Source organism: Protopterus annectens, chromosome 11.part0 (assembly GCF_019279795.1).
Source record: "Protopterus annectens isolate FY-2018-M chromosome 11.part0, PAN1.0, whole genome shotgun sequence".
Lineage (NCBI taxonomy): Eukaryota > Metazoa > Chordata > Ceratodontiformes > Protopteridae > Protopterus > Protopterus annectens.
The window spans coordinates 337185761-337202475 of NC_056745.1; the positions used below are offsets into that span (position 1 = coordinate 337185761).

Here is a 16715-nt window from a genome sequence, read left to right on the forward strand (position 1 = left end):
CAATTGTTTTAACATTGTATTCTGCGGTAGCGTTGTCGCCTCACAGCAAGACGTTGTTGCGTTCGATTCTCAGCTAGAGCGTCTTCTGTGTGGAGGCATGCGTGAATGGGCGTGCCTTCATTGAAGGTTGCGCGTCAGGGCTAGTAACTCGGCATGTAAAAATCCATTACCAAACAATAGCGGACTGGAGTTCCTCTGTGTTAAGCCCTAACTGGGATAAGCCGAAAGACACAGCAATTCTATTTCACTGCTATTACAAAAAGCCATGCATTAAGTGGACACACCCATTTCATTACATTTATTTTATATCATTCAGCATATATAGAGATTATATAAATAGCCATTTTTCAGTAGCCCACACAAGAAATGTTCACTTGTTTTTACATCACTGTATAAATGTTATGTCCTACCTCATATTTCTCCGAGACTTTCCATAATACTGCCTGCTTTATATTACCAAAGGCTTTACTGACAGCTAAAGTTAATTACTCCATTCCTCCTATCCCTGCTATTTCAGCTTTATGCAACATTTTCCCTTACTTACCACTTCTGCTTCTTTTTTTGTATTCTAATTCTATTCTCCATGCCTGCTGAGCAGCTAACCACTACCACCCATTAATTCCTCATCACCAGAAAGAGAGCTGCTCATGGCACATTTGTTATCTAAGCAGCCAAGGGGTAATTCTTTTTCTTGTTTAACCAGGGTTTTAAACTTCAACACCATGGAGCATGGCTACAGCCCCCACTTCCTCATGCAGCTTTTCACATTATCCAACCTCTTTAGTCTCCTTCAGCAGAATTACTCATTCTAAAGACTTAAATCTAGTCTGTGATATAAACAGGATTTGCTGGAGTGACAGGTATGGAATCTTAGAGAGATGACTACTTCTCTGGAACAGATTCTCCATCCATGTGAAGCAGAGTTCCTCCCTAAAGCAATTCAAGTGTAACTTGGACAACTGGATGGGAAACGGGAAATGCCTCCCTGGTTTGGCAACTATGTCTCCAATGGAAACAGGCAACCTGTAAATTGTTCGTCCACCAGGCACCTGTTTGCAAATGCTTCATCTCCCAAGCCCCTGTTACACTTATCAAGAGTACCAAAACTTGGCAGACATTTGGGATGCATGGTTATGTTTAAAAAGGCCCCCTAGTATTCATTAGCCCAGTACATACCTATGAACCTATTACTCAAGCTATCTTTTTCTCCTTTATTATTCCCAATAAAACTTGCCACTGCCTTCAGCTTCATACCTTCCCTTTATATAATTTATTCAGCACTTCCATCACACTGTTTAAATGACAAACCTGTAACATTCTGTAATACTCGCACATCCTGCTGCATCTTCCCTGGCGCAGTTGTTTCGCTCATACCTTCTTAATGCTTCCTTTAACTCTTCCCATTCTGTTTTCTTATCTATTACCTCATTTTCCTCTTCTGTTAAATCAATTTTCATTATTTTATTTTTCTCCCTACAAGTCCTTTATTAAACATTTTCCACCTGTTTTATCCTATTTATATTACTGAAAAACCCTCCTCTGTTGCCTTTTACCTTATCCATGTACGACATTTTCTTTGTTGTACAGGGTACTACTACATTTCGTCTATATCTTTGTCTTTTACATCACTCTAACATTATTACTTTCATATATTTTTGTGCTTGCCTATCTTTAATACCCTGTTTCTTTTTAATGTTTCAAAGAACTTGCACATCATCTTTTGGCAAGTTATTTCATCCCATTTTCTTTCACTATAATTCATATCTTCAGCTCTGTCATTTTATCACATTGTTATAAAACATTTCACATTCTTATGATCTTCCTACAATTGCAAGAAATATTTTCATTCCTTTTAATCACACCATAGTCCATCTTACACAATCTTTCTCTGGTAATTGTGCTGGTTAATTTCCCAATTCTTAACATTGTTGATATGTGATCTTAAAAGCCTGTAATACCATAATTTACTTTTCTCTTTCATACAAGAGCATTTAATTCAAGGGCAGATCATGCCTCCTGAACCTGGTGGATTTCTTTAAGACAGTTACTCAGGCTATAGATAAGGGAAAGGAGGTAAACATGGCTTACCTTGACCTTGCTAAAGCATTTGACACCATTCCCCATTCAGGTATTATTGATAAGGTCACCAGCCTGGGCATAAACCCTTACGTCACAAGATGGATCGCAAACTGGCTCTCAAACAGATCCCATAAAGTAAGAGTAGCGGGATCTATGTCCGAATCCAGACCTGTAACAAGGTGTGCCTCAGGGCTCTGTCCTAGGGCCCCTCCTGTTTGGCATATACTTCTCAGAAGTACAAGCAAGTACGGAAGGGCTGTGGCTGACTAAGTTTGCGGATGACTGCAAACTGGGTGCTATAACAGAGTCTCCCACCGACATGGAGATCCTCCAGAAGGGCCTAAATGAGATTGATGCATGGTGTCAAAGTCATGGTCTCAAGCTAAATGCAAAAAAATGCGTAGTAATCCCCTTTGGAAAAAACAGAGTACCCGCAAACTACAACATAGGAGGTAATCCCCTGAAATCTGAAGAAGAAATAAGGGATCTAGGGACCCAAGTAGATAGTCAGCTTTCCTTTGATAACCATGTTGCCAAAGTGGTTAGAAAATCCTTCTATGTGACCCATCTGATCACAAAAGGGTTCACATCAAGATCTAAGGATGTAATGGTGCCCCTCTACTCTTCCCTCATCAGACCCATTATCGAGTACAATGCACCAATTGGAATGTACCTGGCTAGAAATCTCCAGCAGCTGGAGAGACCACAGAGGTACCTAACCAAGAGGATTACTGGCCTCAAACAGTTGCCCTATGCAACACGACTGAAAAAGCTAAGACTGTTCTCTGTTGCATACCGCTTTCTCAGAGGTGATCGCTGTCTAACGTAGAGAGCCATGTCCAACCCAGAATTGTTGAACATGCTCCATCTTAGCAAAACCAAATCTACTCGAGCTACACACTCTAGGGATATAAACCTCAACACAACAATGAATAGAACATGCTGGAGGGATAGATTCCCTTCGCAGAGACTTCCCTTACTATGGAACAGGGTCCCAATCTACATAAGACAGAGCCTCTCACTACCACTCAAAGAGGAACCTTGATGAGTGGATGGGTAACAGAAAGTTCACACCGGGGATCACACCAACAGCACTACTAGATAGGGGCCAAGGCTACTAGCTGCTAGTACAAGGGTCTAGGGAACTACTAAAGGGGCGGTGAATACCGCACAACGTGACTGGGCTAATATATATGCCTTCGGGCAGATAGCCCAGTACCAACCTATAAACCTATACATTTTTCTTTAGAAATCTATAAATCAGCTCTCATTTATACATACAGTCTTCAATATCGACACATTTACTTCTGGCACTTCTTATAGTCACACTTACATGCATCTTTCAAGATCTCTTGCACTATAATACTTTCATCTCTAAAATTTTTCTTCCTATAAAATAAAACATTACAGTATTGGATGTCCTACATGCAAGTTACCAGCAGGCACAAAAAAATCAACTACAGAGACATGTTTCACTACATAACATGCCACGGGTAGTTCAGTGGGTTACTACGATTAATTCAAATTAGGCTACAAAACTGCTAGATGTCAGGATTACAATGATTTCCTCAAATATGCTCTATGTAACCCACATCACCACATTTTTAAGGGTCTATATCACATAGTCAAAGTTCCATAACACTGAGCACCTAATGGTCGAACCATTATGTTTGAATTTACAAAACTTCGACTACGGAAAAAAAAGAAAAAAAGAACGGACAACAAAATAAACTGTTGTAAGCAGGGGGCAAGCCCCCCTGCATCCCCTACACCCCCCGCTACTTAAATATACCAACTCCGAGACTGCACCACATTCACTTATGGAGCTTTCCATTCAAACGCTCAAACTTTTACAAATTCAAACTTATGGTTTCGACCATATGTGGTTCGAACTTGTAAAGGTTCGACTATGTGATACGAACCCCGTTATTAGTGCTCAATAGTTGTCTCCTTCTTCTTTATTACATTAAATGTTCCTACGCTAATACTGATGTGCTCAATTTCTTGGAAACAGCCCCACTGTCTGAACTTAACTGTACTGACTCGAGCCCTATCTCACAGGAAAATAATAGTACTAACCAGCTTCTGCACCCTCCAAATACCAGTGAAGGCTACGCTTTTTCTATTAACATCAAGTCAAAGAATGGAGAAGAGACAATACCATACTTGGGTTAAACCCACCTTTAAAATCACTAATCAGAGTAAGGCATAATACAACTAGAAAAGGGATCACTCTAACAGCAACAAATATTACTTTCCTGCAAAACAGAAATGAATGTAGCAACTGAAGGAGCTAAAGTGACTTTTATCAGAAATCAGCAGACTGCACCAATGGATCAGCCAAAACTGTTTTGAAAATCCCTAGCTGTAAAACTTGAAGTTATGTAGTTAAATAATGATATGCTTTCCAAGGACTGGTTAAGGAACTTGTACTCACTACTGTCAACTTAGCAGTTCCAGAATACATCTATATCCACCCCAAAGCAAACAAACTGATTTCAGGAGAAACAGTATTTCACTGTAAATCTATAGACAAAAAATTAGCACAAAATGTTTTAAAATAACGGCAAACAGTTGAATATTGTTTAGTATCCCCATATTACATCCACACAAAATTCCTAAAACACACACACATTCACTGATGAGCCACTTTCTTACATTTAAAACCTAACTTTACCACATGAATAATACTCTTTAAATGGAAATCTGCCAATATAATACCTCATCTAAAAAAACAGTCAGCCCCAATACACAGAATACTACAGGCCAAGCAGGCAGCATTAATATCTGCCCACTTGCTAAAGCACTGGAAAAAATACTCTATGAACAAATGCTTAAAGACACTAACTATGAGATTCTAAATGACTGCCAGCAAGGGCTGTGGGCAGGATTTAGCACTTTCACAGCCATTTTACACACACACACACACACACACACACACACACACACACACACACACACACACACACACACTGCGTGTGTGTGTGTGTGTGTAAATATATATATATATATATATATATATATATATATATATATATATATATATATATATATATATATATATATATATATATATATACATACATACATAGGAGCCGTTTATAATCTCGAAATACTGAAATGTCGAATTTCATTATCTCGAGACTATAAACTTGAATGTTTAAAATAGCGAAAGTTCATAATTGCGAATTCGAATATCTCAAATTCGCAGTTATGGCCTTATGCTACGTGATGTCTCGGTTTGTGTGCTTATGGTGCGCAGTGTCGTGTGTGGATCTAGGTGTTTTGTCAGGTAAGTGAGTGTTTTGTAAGGGTTTTGAGTGGGGGTAAGATTGTGTTTGAGTGTGCTAATATGTTTGATGTGTGTGAGGGACTGGAGAATGTGCGTGTGTGAATTTGCTTTTGTTTCCTGTTTGTGCGATCTTGGAGTTGGTATATATGAGTGGGGGAGTGGAGGGTGTAGGGGGGAGGCGCAGCCCCCCCTGCTTATGTGTGTACGAGTCATGTATGTGTGTAGTTTTTGTTTGTTTATGTTGTGATGTGGGTGTTGTGGTGTATGTATGGTGTAGTGCATACGGTTTGTTCGGTGTTTTGAATTTCGCGGTTTTGGCCTCGGGGTTTTGTAGTTTCGATGTTTTGAGGATTCGGTTTCATAGTTTTGAAATAGTGAAATTATGTTTCAGTATTTTGAGATTATGAAGTGAATCCATATATATATATATATATATATATATATATATATATATATATATATATATATATATCTAGGACTCTCTATCGAACACACGCTTCACCGAAACATAAACCACCCAACACACTTTTGCAAAAGTCCATTTATCGAAAATGCACTTCCGGAAAAAAAAAAAAACTCAAAATATTAAAAAATAAAAGACTACTCATGTTTATGCAGGGGGACAAGCCCCCTGCACCCCCCACACCTCTCTTACTTTAATATTCTCACTCTGAGATCAAACTACAGTGGGGAAAAGGAAATATTGTCTTATCTTTACTGTACCGCGATCTAAGCAAAAGTTTAAGTTGTACAATCTACACCACAAGTTGATGTAAAATTAAACCTACATGCAAACAACTGTTTGCTTACTTACTTTCTGGCAAAAGTGCATTTTCAACAAAATAGACTTTCAGGAATTTGAGGTTGTCCATTTACTTTTCCGTGAAACGTGTGTTTGATGGACAGTCCTACATCCATATATGAATTCACTTCTTAATTTCAAATACCAAAACCCTGATGTTCAGAACATCGAGATCTTGGAATGTCGAAATTAAGAACCCCCCCCCCACAGAATAAAGCAGTCAACACATCACAAAATCATGTTTTTGCAGGGGGGGCTTGCACTACAGCAAGGAAAAGGGAAATCTCCTGTTATGCACTGTATGCCAATCTCCGTTCATAGTTTCATAGTTTAGTACTAGGCTATCTGCCCTGAGGCATTTGCAAGCCTAGCCCTAGAGATGTGGCTTTCGCCACCCCATGTAGTGGTACTAAGGTGTATAGAATAAATTTAGAATACTGTGCCTTTGTCTAGTAGTGACACATTGAAGACCCCCTACTTATTAAAATTAGTTTACTGTGCCTCTGTTAAGTAGCGACACAGGGGTGACCCCCGGGGTAAACCTACGATCTCCCATCCACTCGTCAAGATTTCTCTTGAAGAGAGTCAATGAGGGGCTCTGCCTAACATGGACTGGGATTTTGTTCCAGAGTATGGAAAGCCTCTGAGTTATGAATCTGTCCCTCCAGCATGTTCTATTCATGTTTGTACTGAGGTTTAAATCTTTGGCTCTCGTGGTTCTTATGGATTTTGATTTTTTGAGGTGGAGCATGTCCATCAATTCCTGGTTAGACATGGCCTTGTATGTCAGGCACAGATCACCTCTGAGCAGGTGGTATGCTACTGAATAGAGCTGGAGTTTCTTTAGCCTGGCAGCATATGACATATGTTGGAAACCCTTGATCCTCTTGGTGAGGTACTTCTGGGGTCTCTCCAGCTGTTGTAAGTGCCGGGTGAGGTACATACCAAATGGGGCATTGTACTCAATCATGGGCCTGATAAGGGAGGAGTACAGGGGCACGATGACCTCCTTTGATCTGGATGTGAACCCCTTCATAAGGTGGGCAAGGTAGAAAGTCTTTCTAACCACTTTGGCAACGTGGGTGTCAAATGAGAGGTCACTATCAACTTGGGTCCCCAGGTCTCTGATTACTTTTTTGGTACTCAGTGGGTTACTGTCTATGTGATAATTTGTGGGTATTTTGTTTTTCCCAAAGGGGATGACTATACATTTCTTGGCATTCAGTTTAAGGCCGTGATTTCGGCACCAGTTGTCCGTTTCGGTGAGGCCTTTCTGTAGGATGTGTGTGTCAGCTGGTGTATCGACTATGGCGCCTAGTTTGCAGTCATCTGCGAACTTTGTCAGCCACAACCCTCCCATGTTTGCTTTCACATCTGAGAAGTAAATGCCGAACAAGAGGGGTCCCGGGACAGAGCCCTGTGGGACACCACTTGTGACTGGCTTTGAGTCTGACAAAAGTATTCAGTATTTCAAAGTTTTAAAACTTCGATCATATGAATTTCGAAGTTTTAAAACTTCGATCATATGAATCTCAAACTTTTAAGCTTCAAAATTCTGTAGGGGTCCCATATATATATATATATATATATATATATATATATATATATATGCGCACACACACACACACACACACACACACACACACACACACACACACACACACACACACACACACACACACTACATATGTATATATGTATATATGGTTTCCAATTCCATCAATTAAGCCATGGCACATGGGACAAGTAACAGAAGATATATTCACTAATTTTATAACAGCATTCAAAACTGGCAGCCACCAATCACTACTTACTACAATGTGGGTCAGGTGTAATGAACTGACCTGCATGTTATCTGCTTGGTAGAATCTACAGGGTGACTTCTTTGAATAGTAATTCATATAATAGGGTCTTAAAGGCAGACATGCCACAGGTTTTGGTTCTGGACCCCCCTCTCTTAATTCTATTCAGGAAATACTTTACTTCTCTTCTCTATTAACATTTTATATGCATATAACCTTGTTTTCCTTAAACCAGAACCCTCAACAAGTCAGCTGTAGACTTTACTGTACAATGACATTGCTTTGATATGCAACTGACCTTTGAGTAAACTACTTAAACAGTAACATTCTTATTCAGTAGTCCACAATAACTAGACTTCAGCGGACAGTTAGTTGTCATAAGCCTTAATGGTTTCAGCCTTCCACATGTAACACTACAGAAATACCTCTGACTGAATGAACACTTGTGAAATACAACTAAAATGTGCCTATATGCTTTCATACCTTCTTAATCACAATGCCAAAATGTCAAACAGTAAAAATGTGTTGAGCACAAGACATTTTACTATTTGATATCTTGACAGTTAAAAAATGTTTTGACTGTAAGTTTAGAATACAGGCTTTAAATTGTGTTATGTTTTCTCCTTCTTTATGCAGGACAGTACCTATTTGGGCAGCTGAACCCTGCAAAAAAGTAGGAAAACAGCAAATGTACTGAAATGTTTACTTGCAGTCACACACACTTGCAGCTGAAACACCTTAATGTGATATCCGAGAATAGTAACAACTCAAATTCTATAAAAGTGAAATTTCAGTTTTGGAAAAATTCAAATCCAAGCCTTTGCATTGGTTGTGTGTATTGTCTATCCTGCAAGATTACACATTTCTATAAAAAAGTCCCACTTTAGAAATATGGCAGACTAAGCTTTCTGTTACTACTCTTAATTGACAGCACAACACAGCGCTACTATAGGTTCCCCCTAAGAAAATCCGTAGGTTTATTTCCAAAGCTAATGACAGTAGATATCACTAGTTGGCTGTGACAGCTACTGCAACACCGTCACAAACATATTTGTGATTTGAACTGTTATGGTGAATGTCTTAGTGTTTGAACTTTTGAAGGTTCAAACATCTGTCATACCCTCAATTACACACACTCTAAAGTCTATGATAAAATGCATTCTTTAAATGCAGACACTAAATCATATCAGCTTACACTATCTTGTGATCCACAGAAAATAATTTATTTGATCTTGTAATAAAGTAGCAGAAGAGGTGCAGAAAAACATACCAGGACTCCAGTACAAGGAGCAGATTGCTGCAAATGAAGTTATTAGTTACCACGTCATATGTTGCAGATGTAAAAACAATATGTAAGCAGACTGGGAACATTTGTAAAGTGTATAATGGTTAAAAAATAGTGGGAACAAATACAAGTATTTTATCAAGCTCTGTGGACAGACAGATTCATTTTTATCCAAAAACCATGATTCGGTATAATATTCCAGTACCTGTAAGCATAAGTAGTAATCAATATTCTCTTATGTGGTCAGTGCTGGCTATTGCAAAAAAAAAATGGTCAAGAACTTTGGCCAGAGAGGTGCCATGATAAACTCGTATTATATAAACGTACCTTTCTGTTGATCTGTTGCAGAAGATACTGAAGCACCCAAAGGTAGTATTACAGCCCCTCCCTGTGACACCTGCACAGGAGCTGTAGACATGGCTGAGACAGGCTTAGAAGCACCAACAGACGTCACAGGTACACTCTCGGAGTTGACTGGAGAAGCAGCAGTTGAAACTGGCTGAAGTGGAGAAATGGACTCAGATTGTATCTGTAAAAGGTAGGCTTCAGCAGTCAGAACTTCTCCCCATTTTACCTGAATGGAGTCAGTGGTAGCACGGATCAGCTGAACTGGTGATGGTGATGGTGGTTTCTCTAAATAAAGAAGAAAATAAAACAGAAAAAATGAACAAAGCTTTCTTAGCAGAACAAAGCACAGCTTACTTTTACACCCTAGCAATAAAGCATAATGAATTCTGTCCAAAGCTTATAACTGCAAAAATAAACTGATGGACATCAAGTGTTCATATTGCACATACAGATGTATATTACACTGACCTGGGCATGAGTGGAACCCTAGAGGGGAGAGTTGGACTGACTAGCCAATGTCCTTCCTCCCATTCTCAAAGGAGGTCTGCAATGCTGATGCCTTGGTTTGAAAGATGTGTACATCATGCAATGTTAAGGACCAGGGAGGACCACTTGACTTAGTCAAGCTGTGCTTATGTGAAAGCTATATCTGCACATGTGGAGAGCCGCACTGAGGAGCTGACATAATACGCTAAACACATCTGCAACCAGAAAAGGGGTTAGGTTAAATATGACAAAGAAACATCCATTAATTACAGGTCACTGACATTTAACTCTTGCTCTCAGCCTGAGCAACAAAATAAGGTTTACTTGGTAACCAGAAGACAAAGATTACAGATTTATCAGAAGGCAATCCGCTTCATAACGGACCACTTCCCACACTAGGATACGAGATGCCACGTCTAAACAGGGAAAAGAGAATGAAAAGGTCAGTATAGCATGAGCTTGATGGCTAGCGAGGTCAAGGTGAACAATGGCATAAAAAAGGGAATCGGATACTTCTCCATATTCATTCTGAAGGTATTGCACAAAACATATCCAACCTACAATCTTTAGTGAAAGAAAACAACTCTGACCACTCTGTCCCTATGCTGAAGCCTACAGGTTCATGGGTATATACTAGGCTATCAACCACTGAAGCCTCTATAAACCCGCCATGCATCCCAAAAGTATTTTGAGCCTTGGAGGTTATTTTAAGGGGGTATACGTCAGCTAGAGTATGATTTACAGACAAAGGTGCTAGATATGGGGTGAATTTTCAATTTTCCATCCACTGCTCCAGGATAAACTTGAAAAGGGTTAAGGAAGAACTCTGATTCTCAAGAGAGGAATTCTCTGAGACACATACCTCTCCCACCAACAAGTACTATTCATGTAGCAATCAAGATTCAAGTCCATAGATAAAGTAGTTCTGATGCTACTGGTTTTGCAGATGTGCAAGGATGCCTGTATGCCAGGCACAGATCATCTCTCAACAGTCTATAGGAAATAGAGTACAGAACAGAGCTTTGAGTCGATCTGCACAGGACATGTTGTTTGCAACTGGAATTCTTTTTGTGAGGAACCTCTGTGGAGGATTCAACTGCTGCATGTGTGTGGTAAGGCATCATACTCAGTGGGTCTGATAAGTAGTGAACACATCTTAATACAACTTACAAAACAGTGTAGACTTCTATAGAAAAAAAGTAATTACTGAGAAAGTAAACTTTTGGCAAAAATTATTACTACTATATACTCCAGTGGCACATATCTAACTATACCAAGACAGTGGCAAAGAATCTTTATTTAATGGGTTGGGTTTGTCAAGATTATGAATTCAGATTTGACTTTCAGTGTGTGGTTTAGGATTGATTATTGACATTACTTATATAGTAAAAATTACAATTAGAAAGAAAAAAATATATATATATGTATATGTGTGTGTACAAATATGTATATATAGATAGATATATATATACATACATATATATATATATATATATATATATATATATATATATATATATATATATATTACACACACACACACACACACACACACACATATATATATATATATATCTATATATATATATATACACACACACACACACACACACAGTAAATATAAAAAGTGTACACACCCGTTAAAATGCCAGGTTTTTGTGATGTAAAAAAATGAGACCGCAATAAATCATTTCAAAACTTTTCCCACCTTTAATGTGACCTATAACCTGTACAATTCAATTGAAAAACAAATCTGTTAGGGGAATAAATATAAAAAATAAAAAACGTACAATAAGCTGGTTGCATAAGTGTGCACACCCTTAAACTAATACATTGAAGCACCTTTTGATTTAATTACAACATTCAGTCTTCTTGGGTAGGAGTCTTGACTTGGCAATATTTGCCCACTCTTCCTTTCAAAAGCGCTCCAAATCTGTCAGATTGTGACAGCATCTCTTGTGCACAGCCCTCTTCAGGTCACCCCACAGATTTTCTATTGGATTTAGGTCTGGGCTCTGGCTGGGCCATTCCAAAACTTTAATTTTCTTTCGGTGAAGCCATTTTTTTGTTGATTTGGATGTATGCTTGGGGTCTTTGTCATGCTGAAAGGTGAACTTCCTCTTCATCTTTCTAGCAGACGCCTGAAGGTTTTTGGCCAAAAGTGACTGGTATATGGAACTGTTCATAATTCCCTCTACCTTGACTAAAGCCCCAGTTCCAGCTGAAGAAAAGCAACCCCAAAGCATGATACTGCCAACACCATGCTTCACCATGGGGATGGTGTTCTTTTGCTGATGCTAACTGTTGCTTTGAGTCGATCTGCACAGGACATATTGTTTGCAACCGAGGAACCTCTGTGGAGGATTCAACTGCTGCGTGTGTGTGGTTAGGCATCATACTCAGCGGGTCTAATAAGTAGTGAACACATCTTAATACAATTTACAAAACAGTGTAGACTTCTACAGAAAAAAAGTAGTTACTGAGAAAGTAAACATTTGGCAAAAATTATTACTACTATATACTCCAGTGGCACATATCTAACTATACCAGGACACTGGCACAGAATCTTTATTTAATGGGGTGGGTTTGTCAAGATTATGAATTCAGATTTGACTTTCAGTGTGTGGTTTAGGATTGATTATTGACATTACTTATAGTAAAAATTTCAATTAGAAAGCAAAAAAAAAAAAAAATATATATATATATATATATATATATATATGTATATGTGTGTGTAAATATATGTACATATATATATATATATATATATATATATATATACATATATATATATATATATATATATATATATATATATATATATATATATATATATATATATATATATATATATATATATATATATATATATATATATATATATATATATATATATATATATATATATATATATATATATATATATATATATATATATATATATATATATGTGTGTATATATATATATATATATATATATATATATATATATATATATATATATATATATATATACACACACACACACACACACACACAGTAGATATAAAAAGTGTACACACCCATTAAAATGCCAGGTTTTTGTGATGTAAAAAAATGAGACCGCAATAAATCATTTCAAAACTTTTCCCACCTTTAATGTGACCGATAAAGTACAGTTTTGTACCTACCATAAATGTAGATGTTCGAGGATTCCATTGCTGCAGTCCTGACTATTGGGTATAGTCCGCGTCCCAGTCGGCCCGAATACCAGAGTATAAGGCTGACGTCGGTCATGGCGCCTTAGACGGACGTCAGTACGTCAGGGTACTAATGCGCATGACCGACGCCATTTCCTCAGTCTTTTCTTGCCCCAGATGTCAGAAGACCCAAAAAGACAAGTCCCAAAAACCTGCACCAAAAACATGTACAATATATACAACAATATATACAAAAATATAAGCATGTAAACTCACCTACACAACCACCCCTAAACACAGAGGGAAGGAGGAGGGTAAATTGGACTGCAGCAATGGAATCCTCGAACATCTACATTTATGGTAGGTACAAAACTGTACTATATTCTTAGTCTTCCATTGCTGCAGTCCTCACTATTGGTAGAATCCCAAAGCAGAGGAAAGGGAGGCTGGCAAATTATAAGGAAGTAGGAGCTGATAACATGCCCTGCAAAACAGCAGTGGCAAAACCAGCCCTAGACTTAGAGTAGATAGGAAGATGATAATGCTTAGAGAAAGTATGCACTGAACTCCAAGTAGCTGCTTCCAAAATATCCTTAGTTGCCACCCCCCTTAGAAATGCTGTTGAAGTGGCAGTAGCCCTAGTGGAATGAGGCCTAATCCCAGCTGGAATCTCCTTGCCATGATGGGAATAACAAAATGCAATGCAAAGCCAATCCACGGAAATAGTTTGTTTTGACACAGGCTTGCCCTGTGAACTCAAAACAAAAGAAACAAACAACCGCCGAGACTGCCTAAAAACCTTAGTCCTGCTTAAATAATATCTCAATTGCCTGTGTACATCTAAAGTGTGAAAAATCTTTTCCCCTTTATTTTGGGGATCTGCATAAAAAGTAGGCAAATGAATAGTTTGGTTTAAAGCCACACTAGAAACCACCTTAGGCATAAAGGAAGGATTAGTACGTAATGATACCCTATCCTTATGGAAAATCAAAAAGGCTCTACTGCCATAAGGGCCTGCAACTCAGACACCCTTCTTGCAGAAGTAATGGCCAACAGAAAAGCAGTCTTCCATGACAAGTATTTCAACTCAACAGTAGCCGCAGGCTCAAAAGGTTGTAGAGTAAGTTTTTCCAACACAAAATTGAGATCCCAAGCAGGAGTAGGAGCTCTACGTGGGGTCTTATATTCTTTGCCCCTCTAAGAAACTGCTTGAACAAAGGATGCGAAAACAAAGGTGGGTCACAATCATAATGAGCTGAAATTGCTGCAGCATGAATCTTAATGGAAGAGAAGGACAAACCTTTGTCCAATAACTCAGTAAGATATTGAAGAGCCACACTCAAATTAGGCTCAGAAATCTCCAAATTCTTTGCTGAACTCCAAAATAAAATCTCTTCCATTTGTCTGCGTACACCTTCCTTGTACTAGGTCTTCTAGCTTCCATAATCACATTTAAAACTTGCTGAGGAAGTTGAGACCTGCTGTGCTTCAAGAGAGAATATGCCAGGCTGTTAGATGAAGAGTGAAGCTTGACATTGAGCAGATGACCATCTTGCTGAGATAACAGATGAGGAATCAGAGGTAAAGGCCATGGAGGCTTCCTTACCAGACTCCGTAGTAGTGGATACCAGTGTTGCGAGGCCAATCTGGAGCTATCAAAATCATCCTTGGCCTGTCTTGTCTGACCTTTAATAATACCTTTGGAAGAAGAGGCAGAGGTGGAAAGGCATAGACATGAAGGTTTTCCAACTGAAAGACAGAGCATCCACTTTCCAAGCTGTGTGATGAAACCCCTTTGTGCAATACTTTGGCAGCTGGTGATTTAGTGGAGAAGCGAACAGATCTATGTCTGGAGTTCCCCATGACACTGTCAATTTCTGAAATACATGAAGATCCAGTTTCCACTCGTGGGGATCCATGATTTGTCTGCTTAACACATCTGCTAGGGAGTTCTGTGCTCCTGGCAGAAACCTTGCCTGAAGAGTTAGTTGCAGGCTTAACGCAGTCTCCCATAAAATCATTGCTTGCCTGCATAGAGGATAAGAATGTGTTCCCCTTGCTTGTTGATGTACCACATGACAGTTGTGTTGTCTGTTAGAATCAACACCTGCCCTGGAAGAAGTAACTCCTTGAAAGCCATCAATGCAAACTGGACTGCTAACATCTCCTTCATGTTGATATGTAGATGCTGTAGTCTGGCAGGCCACTTGTCTTGTATCCACTTTCCATTTAGATGAGCTCCCCAAGCAGTGTCCGAGGCATCTGTCGTTAAAATCTGACTCGCCTCTGGCGGGTCACAGAGAGTCCCTTGTTTAGGTAACATTCCTGAGCCCACCACAAGAATTCCTTTTGAAGGCAAGGTATTATTTGAATGACAGTGTCCAAATCCTGGCAGTGCTGTGTCCATACATTTTGAGATACCATTGCAGCTTCCTCATATGCAGTTTGGCATTGGGAAGCACCAGAATCTAAGATGCCATGAACCCTAATGCTTGAAGGACTGTCCTTGCAGTCAGCACGGACTGATGAGATAGTTGATGGAAGTAAAGTGACAGACTCTTTTGTTTGTCCGGGGTTAAAAGGCCATCTGGGCTGCTGTATTCAGTCTCACACCCAGAAAGCACATATCTTGAGAGGTACTAGACTGGACTTTATTTCGTTCACAGAATACCCCAGGCATCTTAGCACTGCTATGACATATTCAGATGCCGTAGAAGGTCTTCCTTTTCTTGAGCCAGAATCAGGCAGTCGTCAAGTAAGGATAGATTTGAATGCCTTGAAGCCTGAAGTAAGCTATCACTGGAGCCAGAACCTTTGTGAATACTCTGGGTGCAGTAGATAAGCCAAAGGGCAATGCAGAGAACTGATAATGAAAATCTCCAGTTGAAACCGCAGATACTTTCTGCAACCCTAGCCTTATAGGCACATGAAGGTAAGCTTCCTTGAGATCTAAAGTTACCATCCAGTGATCTTTGCCCAGCAGAGGTAACAGTTGTTGCAACGTCAACATCTTGAACTTGGGAATGTCCAGATAAGTGTTGAGGATAGATAAATCCAAAATTGGTCTCCACGTGTTCCCCTTCTTTGGTACTAGGAACAGGCGAGAATAAAATCCGAAGCCCCTTTCTGATACAGGGACTGGCTGAATGGCCCCTATCTGGAGTAACTGAGAAACTTGCTTGTGAGCCTCTTTTCTTTGTGGAGGAGGAACATCTGGCATGCCTTTGAAAGGGGGCATTGTGTGGAAATAAAATCTGTAACCGTGATGAATGATATCCAGCACCCATCTGTCTTGAGTGATTAAATCCCAATTTTCTTTGAAACTGCTTCCACAGGCGGTCCAAACAACACATCAGACTGTAAAGGAGCATCCAAAATCCTGGTCTTAACATGCTCAGCTAAATTCTGATCCTTCAACCAGGCATGTCTGCGAAGAACAGAA

At 39.1% G+C, this 16715-nt stretch overlaps 1 protein-coding gene across 1 annotated transcript in view; it reads right to left on the reverse strand.

Moving 5' to 3' along the window:
- HCFC2 (host cell factor C2) overlaps positions 1-16715 on the reverse strand; it is an 886151-nt gene that overhangs the window by 520355 nt on the left and 349081 nt on the right. The window contains exon 7 of the mRNA XM_044087200.1: positions 9588-9893. Within this exon, the coding sequence (XP_043943135.1) occupies positions 9588-9893 (306 nt within the window). The remainder of the gene's footprint in view (positions 1-9587; positions 9894-16715) is intronic.